The 10999-nt window shown below is 37.0% G+C and overlaps 2 protein-coding genes across 2 annotated transcripts; one reads left to right on the top strand and one right to left on the bottom strand.

The window, feature by feature from the left end:
• The first annotated feature begins 2338 nt into the window (after positions 1-2338).
• Positions 2339-3636, top strand: LOC101895843 (proliferating cell nuclear antigen). Its single transcript, XM_005184696.4, has 2 exons — positions 2339-2676; positions 2745-3636. Exons 1-2 carry the CDS (start codon positions 2569-2571, stop codon positions 3417-3419), a joined length of 783 nt encoding a protein of 260 aa, XP_005184753.1. The 5' UTR covers positions 2339-2568; the 3' UTR covers positions 3420-3636.
• Positions 3637-7189: 3553 nt separating this feature from the next.
• On the bottom strand, positions 7190-10212 carry LOC101896017 (DNA replication licensing factor Mcm6). The gene is made up of 4 exons (XM_005184697.4): positions 9930-10212; positions 9727-9870; positions 8776-9662; positions 7190-8715 (listed from the first exon to the last, which is right to left on the bottom strand). The coding sequence occupies exons 1-4, from the start codon at positions 10019-10021 to the stop codon at positions 7367-7369; spliced, it is 2472 nt and encodes an 823-aa protein (XP_005184754.1). The 5' UTR covers positions 10022-10212; the 3' UTR covers positions 7190-7366.
• Positions 10213-10999: the final 787 nt, after the last annotated feature.

Here is a 10999-nt window from a genome sequence, read left to right as displayed (position 1 = left end):
TCAACAATTTTTTCAAATTTAAATAATTTTTCATTCAACATTTTCAATTCCAAAATTGGTTTGACAGTTCATTGTCCCAGCAGCTGTGTCGACGCGTCTACCTATATTCTTCTACCATGGTATTTCCACAAAGAACAAATACTCGTAGGGTGAGCAAGTATAAATAATCGACCACATTCGATCTAAGTCAACCTAAAACTCCTTTGGTATTTTACGAAGAAGGCAGCCGATGACTTAAGCTGGGAATACATAAAGCGCTTATTTGGCTGGCTTAAGTCATCGGCTGGCTTCTTCGGAAATGAACAAAGGAGCCTAGGGCCAAAATCGAACTAGGTCAACCTAAAACTCCTTTGTTCATCTACGAAGAAGCCAGCCGATGACTTAAGCCAGCCAAATATGCGCTTTATGTATTTCCAGCCTTAAGCCAGCCAAAAAAGCCTTTCATATACTCTCACATTTATTTACGCCCATGGCATGGTAAAATATACACACATAAAACTACAGAATTATTGTAAATTAGATGCAACAAGTTGTTCTCGATTATTTGATATATTTTCTCATTTTCAAAATAAGTCAAATAGCTCGAAAGTTGAATAAAATATATAGGTTCTACATGTAAAATTATATAGTTCTAAAGGGCTAAGTACATAAGAAGCTTGAAGTCATGGCTAGGCATATTTTGTGACATTTCATAAAGGGATTACAGAGCCGCACTAAAATCCTGCCGTCGTTTTCCATTATAATTTGACATTAATATGCCTAGCCATGACTTCAAGCTTGTTATGTACTTGCCCCTTAATTCCAAAAATGTAATTTTTGGAAAATAAACTAATTTACTGAACTTATTTTCTTTACTTTACATTGTTGGACAAATATATCTTAAGCTGGAAATACATAAAGAGCATATTTGGCTGGTTTCTTCTGAAATGAACAAAGGAGCTTAGGGCCAAAATCGAACTAAATCAACCTAAAACTCCTTTGTTCATCTACGAAGAAGCCAGCCGATGACTAAAGCCAGCCATATATGCTCTTTATGTATTTCCAGCTTTACGCTAGCATTACATAATAACAATGTTCTATGTGGTTGTTATTGAATTGCATTTGTTGTGATTTTGCTTATACCTTCTAACATGCCTTCTAATAATTCTACCAAGGTATAATTGCGTTTACAGTTTACGCGATTGAGAAAACCCAGTGGATTTAAATTGCCAATTCCCATTAAAAATGACAATGACAAAAATGACGGAAAAGGGTTGCTATATTTCATTTAGCCTCTAGAATACATCTCATGGCAGAAGAATAGAGGTAGATGCATCAACGCTTGGGAGCATTGATATGTCAAAAAAATGTAAATGTTTTTTCATTATTTTATTATAATTCCCGTTTTTCAACAATTTTTACAAATTTAAATAATTTTTTATACAACATTTTCAATTTCAAAATTGTTTTGACAGTTCATTGTCCCAGCAGCTGTGTCGATGCGTCTACCTATATTCTTCTATCATGCTACCATGGTAGAAGAATACAGGTAGTCGCTTCGACACAGCTGCTGGGACAATGAACTGTCAAAACGATTTTGGAATTGAAAATGTTGAATGAAAAATTATTAAAATTTGTAAAAATTGTTGAGAAATGCATATTGTTACAACCTCCGATTTGCATCGTATACCAAAATATATAAAAATGTACTTATTTTTGACAAAACAATTTTAAAATAATGACATATCAATGTTCGCAAGCGTTGATGCATCTACCTATATTCTTCTACCATGCATGCTACATCTACTGTTACACCATGGGTAAACGCTAGTATAGCTAACAATTTAAGCTATTTATGATGCGGTACAAATGAAAAACTAATAAAAAATTTGATTCTTGTGTTGTGATTATTGCAGAAGAATAGAATAGGTGCATCCACGCTTGGAAGCATTGATATGTAAACAAATTGTAAATGTTTTTTTCAAATATAAGTAGATTTTTATATATTTTCTTATACCACGTCATTCGGAGGTTATTATAATCCGCGTTTTTCAACAATTTTTGCAAATTTAAATAATTTTTCATTTAACATTTTCAATTCCAAAATTGGTTTGGCAGTTCATTGTCCCAGCAGCTGTGTCGATGCGTCTACCAATATTCTTCTACCATGTGTTGTGTTGTAGAGTTTCCACGATAACATGTTTTAACAAACAACAATCTGCTTAGCACTATTTACACACCTAGAATTCTAGCAGTTAGTTTGCGTTACAATATAAGAAACCACCAAAATTAATGACATTTAAACACAACCAACTATTTGACACCAGAGGTCGCTCGCTAAAGAAAGAAATTGCGAAATTTTAGTTTGACACTTCGCGCCAAAATACCGGGCGTCTGCTGTCAACAATTTGCGTGTTGTAATTTTCACAAAGGCAAATTTCTGCAATACACGTCAAGGCAGCAGCACATTTTAAGAAATAAAGCCGAAAGGAGCGGTTCAAAGAAGCATCGTGTGTTTGTGAAGAGAAAACAAAAAAGTAATTTGAAGAAGTTCTTGAGTGTTTACTGTGTAAATAAAAAAGAAACAAGATGTTTGAAGCCCGTTTAATCAGCGCTACCATTCTCAAGAAAATCTTGGATGCCATCAAAGATTTGCTAAATGAGGGAACCTTCGATTGCAGTGATTCGGGAATACAGGTAAGAAGAGATAATTTGCATTTGATAAATGATAAAGTGTACTCAATTTTTAATCATTTCCCTTACAGCTCCAAGCTATGGACAACTCCCACGTTTCCTTGGTTTCCCTTACATTGCGTTCGGATGGCTTTGACAAATTCCGTTGTGATCGCAACATTTCAATGGGCATGAATCTGAGCAGCATGGCAAAGATTTTGAAGTGCGCCAACAACGACGATACAGTGACCATCAAAGCCCAGGATAATGCCGATACAGTTACCTTTATGTTTGAATCGCCCAATCATGAAAAAGTCTCCGACTATGAAATGAAGCTAATGAATCTCGACCAAGAACATTTGGGCATTCCCGAAACAGATTACTCCTGTGTTGTTCGTATGCCTTCAATGGAATTTGCACGTATTTGCCGAGATTTGGCACAATTCAGTGAATCGATGGTTATTTGCTGTACCAAGGAAGGTGTAAAATTCTCGGCATTTGGTGATGTTGGTTCGGCCAATGTCAAGTTGGCACAAACCTCAAGCGTGGACAAAGAAGATGAAGCTGTTGTTATTGAAATGCAAGAGCCTGTCACCCTAACATTTGCCTGTCGTTACCTAAATGCCTTCACCAAGGCCAGTCCCTTGTCGGGACAAGTACAGTTGTCCATGTCGGCCGATGTACCATTGGTGGTTGAATATCGCATACAAGATTTGGGCCATATACGTTACTATTTGGCGCCTAAAATCGAAGATGACGAGAGTTAAGCATTTAAGAAGAGTGATATGTACCACAGATTTTCTTCTCACAAGCATATTTGCACCTTTTTTACAAATTAAGTGGCTTGGTGATGTCGTCACAGTCAGTTTCCATCTAAATTGTTATGTTATAAAAAAAAGAAAGAAGTACGGTTTTCAAAAACGATGAAGTCCATATTATATTTTCTATATATGTATGTTAAATATAAGTAATATTTTTTCAGTTCCACTGCACTTTTTTTACACAATATTTGGATTTTTTCTGCTTGTTTTTTCTAAATCCTATGACATGGAATTTGGAAAAAAAAAGTGGAAGAATTCAACCATTTCATATTTTATAAGCAACAAAAATAAAATCTTTACAAAATAAAAAGCTATGTGTGTTGATATCAGGAAGGCATGATATCGATGGGAAATGGTCCATATTTCGGTAAAATATGTTAGTGCTTTTTTGAGAATTAAAAGACAAGGAGCCTGAACAATATGGGTAAATGAGTCGTATACACAAAGGAAGGTAACGAAAGTATCAACTTTCTACGTTGTCATCCTTGTATTCCCTTCAGATATCCTTCTGCCCATTTTATGTAGTTTTCGGCGGGTTTCCTCAATTTTGTAATCTCTTGGGCAAAAGAATGCAAATAATTTGGTTTATTGATGCGCAACTATACGGTAGTCGGCAGCTGCTTCACTCGGAGGCCATTGGTTCATTGTGTTTATCGTAGGAAGAATATACTTGTTGGTGATAGGCTAGATATAGAAGCAAGAAAGAGAAGAAAGGAGTTTTAAAGAGGAATATAGTAAGCATTGTGTTCTACATAGCCAGATCAATGTCTGAAATTAATGTTACAGTTTTTATCTCTCACCTGCCAAATAGCCCATGTCTCTTGTTGGATAACGTGGAACATCTGAGTAGTAGGTTTTAAATCGTTTTTGCCTGTTCATCTTTACATAGTCAGGCAGTCAGGAACACTGTTATCCAATTTTGGGGCCTTATATCATATACATACTATGGGAACATTGTGTTTATCATTAAAACATATAATCAAATTCAGATAAAGCCTCAAAACAACCACTAGAGTCAGTCAGAGAAATGTAATGTTTATGAGGTAATAAAGGCAGAAATCAAAATGGGCCTCGATACCATAACCAGGCGAGTTCTTTAACGAGATTACCTGTTTATGGCACCAACATCTCTCTCCTACAAACAGAGACTTGAGGCAAGTTAGCGTGCCATTATCATTTTCTTTCAGGTGGCGACAACCGGGTAACCAACAGCGACAGAATATAGATTCCTCCCAACTTAAAAATCCTTAATACCAATAATATAATATAGATGAGACCAAAGTATTCAATGTCCCCCACTCCATTAGCCACAGGTTTCACTGTTTTTGATCTACGTGAGGAGGGAAAGGTCTTACCGGATCGGCAACATAATAGGCAACCTACGGCTAGGCAAGTAAGGCGAGACCTTCATGATCTGGAGATAGAGAGAGGTACAGAGATATAAGAGATAACCTCTAGAGCAAGCAGGACCAAATAGTATTCACACTGATGCAGCCAAAGCAGTCAACAGCCAACAAAATGCAGAGGGCACCATACTTAAAGAACATCCGCCTCCCATTGCAGCAGAAGAATGAGAGCTTCCGCGGCTGCCGTGTCTCATAGAAATAACGGTGTTAGACCCTAGGTCTCTTTGGGCCAAACCCGTTTCAGGACATTTGGAGTCGATCTAGCGATGTCCGTCCGTCTGTTTGTCTGGCTGGTGCGCACAATAACTCTCAACTCTCAAATAACTCTTATTTTTATTTGATCCAAACTTGGTACATCGTAATATTTTTGTCAAAATTAGATCAAGTTCGTAGATGGGCAAAATCAGTCCACTCCTTCTGGTACCTTCCCCACAAATTGTCTACATTTTCAAAGAAAATAATTTACTGCACAGAAAGAGAAAGAATGATTCGATTTTGCTCCAACTTTACAAATCCCAATATTTGCATTAGTGCTAGGTCAGGTGCAAAAATGGGGTCAAAATTTTGAATAAATATAACTCTTATAAAATGTGATATAAGTGTCCGATTTTCTTCGAATTGCACACATCACAATATTTTTTAACCCAAGGTCTGGTGTGAAAATGGAATGTATCGGTCCACTCTTTCTGGTACCTCCCTCACAAAGGGTCAGAATTTTGAGTATCCATGAAACTAATAATACGGGAAATGATCATCCGATTCCATCCCGACTTGGTACAACGCAATATTTCCATCAACACAAGATATGTTATAAAGATGGTAGAGATCGGACCATTTCTTCTGGTATCTCCCCCACATAGGGGTTATGATTTTGAAAAAGAAAATGCTCAAAGAAAGCGAAATAAGCATCCAACTCCCTTCTAATTTCACATATCCAAATATTTTTGCTAAGGCAGGATCTGTTGTGAAGATGATATACATCTGCGAAACCCTTTTATCTGTCATAACTTGCGAAACAAGACGGTGATTCTTTAAAACTTGCCATATATAAAAATTTCTTCAAATTTTGCACATCCCAATATTTTTATCTGTATTAGATGAAGTATGAAAATGGAATTCATACTTCGGTCCGCTATATCTGTGACCTCACCCATATTTCCACAATTTTCCAAAACTTTGGACATATCTCATATAAAGCATAGTAGTATAGTCCAAATCTGGCACGTTGTAATATTTATATCAGTCTTAGTTCAGGTACGAATTGGTCAATATTGGCCAACTGCTTCGGAACCTCCCCTATAAAGGATCTACGTTTTGAAAAATCATAACGCAAGGCTATAAATATAAATCTGTCGGCAAAACCGACGTATACTATTTTACTTGTTATATTTGAAGTCAGAAGCACACACAGCTTAGAGAAAATATCAGAGCGAAAACAGCGGTACGAGCTGCTACAACAACCAAAGCATGATTCGATTCCTGGTGAACTTTGCATATTCTATTTTTCTAGAGATTGCCTCGAGGATTTTTTTAATTTCTGTCCTAGAAGTGTACACATCTCTAAACAAAATTTACACTTATCTAAGAATAAAGTAAACTCAGCCCCGACCTTAATGCTTGATGGGGCATACTATGCCTTTTTAGTTTTGCCACATGTTTATTGAGGCGAGTTATACACAAGAGCTATTCCAAAGACTCCTGAGATCAGGTATCAAAGATATTATTTGTGTTTTACTAAAATGACATCAACTATGTAGGAATTAGGAGTTATCATGCCTGTAACGAACAAAGTTCTACTCGACGACTTATTAAAAAAGTCCTTCGATAACAACAGTAAGTTTTTTTTAATATTATATTACATTTCTCGCCTGCCTCATTCATTCTTGAAGTTATTCGACTGTTTTCAAGAATGTTTATCCTCTACCCTTAAATGCATTTCCAAAGAAAAACTAGATACCCAATATGCAATAATCAACCAACATTTGTGAAAGTATGTATCTGCTCTAATTACTTCCATTTTTTGGCCAGACTATCTAATTATATTTGCTTATAGTAGGTATCAAGGTCTTCATAAGTATCATTATTGGGATTCTATTTTTTCTGTATCAAACTGTAATTCTAAGCTTTTTCTTAACAGAGAAAAATGAAATCTTTAAAAATAAATTCATTTTAAATTACATTACCTATATTTTTAAGCTAAAGCTTAAACGATTTTCCAAATGGATCCAACACCATTTCCTCTTATTTTTTTTAAATCCTTAGTTAGTTCCTTGAATCCCTCAAAACCCCTTTAAATTCCAATAATGTACGTTTTTTTAACAAAAAGGAAAGTGGTTTTTATTTTGCAAATCGGTGTTGTGTATAAAAGAATTTGGCATTGCTTACAGACTACAACTTAACTCTTACGAACTAGGATGTCAAATTTTGGAAAATATTTTTGATGAAGTGGAGTTTTCTTTAAAAAATGATATCTTAACAATTGCAATTTTACTCTATAATATAATTTGGATGTACCACCAAGAGGGGATCATCTTCATCCTCATCTTCGTCTGGGCGTTTGGGACTTTTACCGGCCTGTTTTAATTCGGTAGTCTTAAGTGGTATTATAACCTGATCGTGATAGATGAGACGATCGATAACCTTTTCTATAAGATTTTTACGGGAAATCAATTCATCTTCAGACTCAATTTGATCGGCAACTTGTTCCAAATACCATGTAACCACATCGCTGCGTTTCATGCCGGAATCAGTACCCTCCACTTCACAGCGGGCTTCTTCGTTGCGCATATGTAAAACCAACATGGTAGACAAATTCTTGTAGTCTTCAAAGGAAAGTGTAAGTTTTTTCTTTTGGACGGCGGCAGTGCCATTTCCATCTGCCTCGGGATCGGCAGTGTCGGGCTCCTCATTGACATGGTTACCATTGCCACCATTTTGCTCCATATCAACATCTCCGGTAAAGGCCTCATCAACGTCATCATCATCCAAGTGGATGTCTGGTTGCTCCACACGAATAATCGACTTATTAAGCAAACGGAACGCTTCCTTTACATGACGTTCTTGTACTTCATTCATACACTCCAATTTGGCCATGGCCTCACTTAGACGTATCATCGATTCCAGCTGACGTACTGTTATACGCCAAGTACTGCGACCAGCTGTACCAGTATCACGTTGTCTCAAATGGCCATAGTTCTCCACCAGTAAGGCACCAGCCTCTTTGCTAATGATTGGTTTGAATTGACGGGCAAAAGTAATGTAACGCAACACCTCTTCCCTGGTATAAGCTCTTTCTACATTGTCCTCAATATTCGAGTGAAGGTCGACAATTTTTCGAGCAATGGCGTAATCCACCACCTCGTTGCACTCATCAACCAAAATAAAGAACAAATCGAATCTGGACATAATTGGAGCAGATAGCTGAATGTTTTGCTGTAGACTTTTGGAACGATCATAACGGCCATTGATAGGATTGGCAGCAGCCAATATTGAAGTACGGGCATTAAGGGTAGCCCGTACACCAGCCTTGGCCAATGAAATGGTTTGCTGTTCCATGGCTTCGTGAATGGCTACCTGATCACGGGGATCCATCTTGTCGAATTCATCAATGCAGCAAATACCATTGTCAGCCAACATAAGGGCACCGGCTTCTATGACAAAATCGAAACTTTCCTCATCTCTTACCACAGCGGCTGTGAGACCAGCAGCTGATGAAGCTTTACCCGAAGTGTAGACAGCACGGGGAGAGAAATCGGCCACCTGTTTCAGGAATTGTGATTTGGCTGTACTGGGATCACCCACAATGCAGACATTGATGTCACCACGCAATGTTGTTTCTAAAACGGAGAAGATGCATTACAGACCAATCATTTTTATGAAAATAGTTCTTTACTTACTTTCATGTGTGGTCTTGCCCACACCTCCAAAAAGCTGCAGTAAAATACCACGTTTTACTTCATCATTGCCGTAGATTGAGGGGAACAAACTCGATATGAGGTTGTTGTACAAATTGCGATCCTTGGACATTTCATAGACTTTATTCCACTCGGCATCGGTCATTTGTTTCTTCATATCTTCTGCCGTTACCTCAGACATGGGCAGATCGGTACCACCAAAACGCACATTTGTTGCCTGTACACTGCAAGCCAAGAAGGCCATGCGATAGTTAAGTTCACGCATACCCAGAGCCTTTAATCCGGTAAGACCATCGGGTCTTTCTCCCGCCTTGTGACGCGATCCTTGATCCGCCTTGGCGCCAGGCATATTTAACACTCCAACATCAGGCACCACAATTAATGTACCCGTAAAATCATAACGATCACCAGCCTGCACGGTTTCCACTAACTCGGAACGTAATATAATTTCCACTGAACGTGGTATACAACCACGCGGTAATTCAGATTGAGTTTCTTGTATACGAATCTTTTGAAAATCAACAAACAGAGATTTTTCCACATCCAACATGAAGCGACGACGATTCGAACAAACTGGATTGCGACAAATTGTCGGATTGGTGAACTTGAATTGTTGTTCCACATTGCGAATTTCAGTTTGACAATCCAAACACATAAAGGTGCCGAAAACCAGTTCGGGATGTACAGGATGTGTACGCACTACTTGGCCAGAAATACGAATTAATGTTCCGATTTTGGAGGTGGTCATGTCACGCACCTTATGGCGTGTAGGAACTTCGGTGAAGGAGACATAACATTCCTTTTCAGTTTTTAACCCAATGCGATCCTTTACAAAATTCGATACAGATTTACACAGATAGGGATAGATTCTGCAAGGGAAACAAAAATATTTAAATACCTTTTTAAATAAAGCCCTATACTCTATTATCTTACCTATAGTACTCCTCAATAATAGTCGTGGCCAAGTTTTGATTGTATTTTTCAACATCATCAAAACTTACTTCCAGAGTACAGCGATCGGGCGACTCCAAATCTCCAGCAGGCTTGACATACTTAATTTCTCCATCTTCTTTGAATCTGGAACATAAATTGTTCGTGATAAAATCTTATGTATTAACTATGACTTTTGAACTCACTCTTCCAGGAAATCTTGGAATAGTTTCTGACATCTTATTCCCACTTCATCTTTAACGCGCAACTGACCAACATTAGCATCGGCAATATCCATGTTTTCGCAGAAAAGGAACACCAAACAAAATCAACAAAATTTGCTCAACAATTTAACAATAACAACTCGACTTAATCTGTATCCTTCAAGGATCTTTTTACAAGTAACTGATTAAGAATGAATATCGCGAAAACTAGCTGTGCATCAAAACACACGCCAAATTCGAAATAGTTTGACATCTGGCCCTGTTGACTGACGGCATTTTGAGCGCCAAAGTTTGTTTACACGCATAGTAATGCCATTCATCGCTAGAGCACATTGGGTTATTCTTAGAATATGACGGACTTAAAATGACAACAGAATTTGGAATTTGGTGTGCCTGTGTCACCCTGCAAGCAAGCTTTTATCCAAGGAAATGTTAAGGTATACCCCGTACTATTTGTAATATTTGACAGATATTGTGAAGATTTAAAACAGAATGATGTTCGAGGAAAACCCAACAACCATCAGCACTGAGAAAGTGTCTTAGAAATAGAGGATATGAAATCATCAACATTGACTTTAAAGCGCATAAAATTTTAAAAAAAATATGGAATATGGAATGATCAAATCTTATTTGTTCCATGAAATGCTTAAGAAAACATTTCATTTATTTCAGATGTCCGTATTGAGAGTTAATCGTTAGTATTTCTTAATTTTTCGATGCGGTGTCAAATATTTATCAGTTCCAGAACCTTCAAAATTCTACTAGTTTTGCAATATTTTTTTAACCATTTCGGGAAAATACCGAATTTTTTCTTTGTGACGCAGGCGTACTGACAATTGCAAAAACCAAAGAATGCAGGTAGATGCATCAATGCTTGGGAGCATTGATATGTCAAAAAATTGAAATGTTTTTTAAAATATAAGTAGATTTGTATATGTTTTCTTATACTACGTCAGAAGGAGGCTATTATAACTCACGTTTTTTTTCAAAAATTTTTGCAAATTTATATATTTTTTCATTCAACATTTTCAATTCCAAAATTGGTTTCACAG

Source organism: Musca domestica, unplaced genomic scaffold (assembly GCF_030504385.1).
Source record: "Musca domestica strain aabys unplaced genomic scaffold, Musca_domestica.polishedcontigs.V.1.1 7, whole genome shotgun sequence".
Lineage (NCBI taxonomy): Eukaryota > Metazoa > Arthropoda > Insecta > Diptera > Muscidae > Musca > Musca domestica.
The sequence above is the reverse complement of the archived record's forward strand: the minus strand, read 5'-3'. Positions and strand labels throughout refer to the sequence as shown.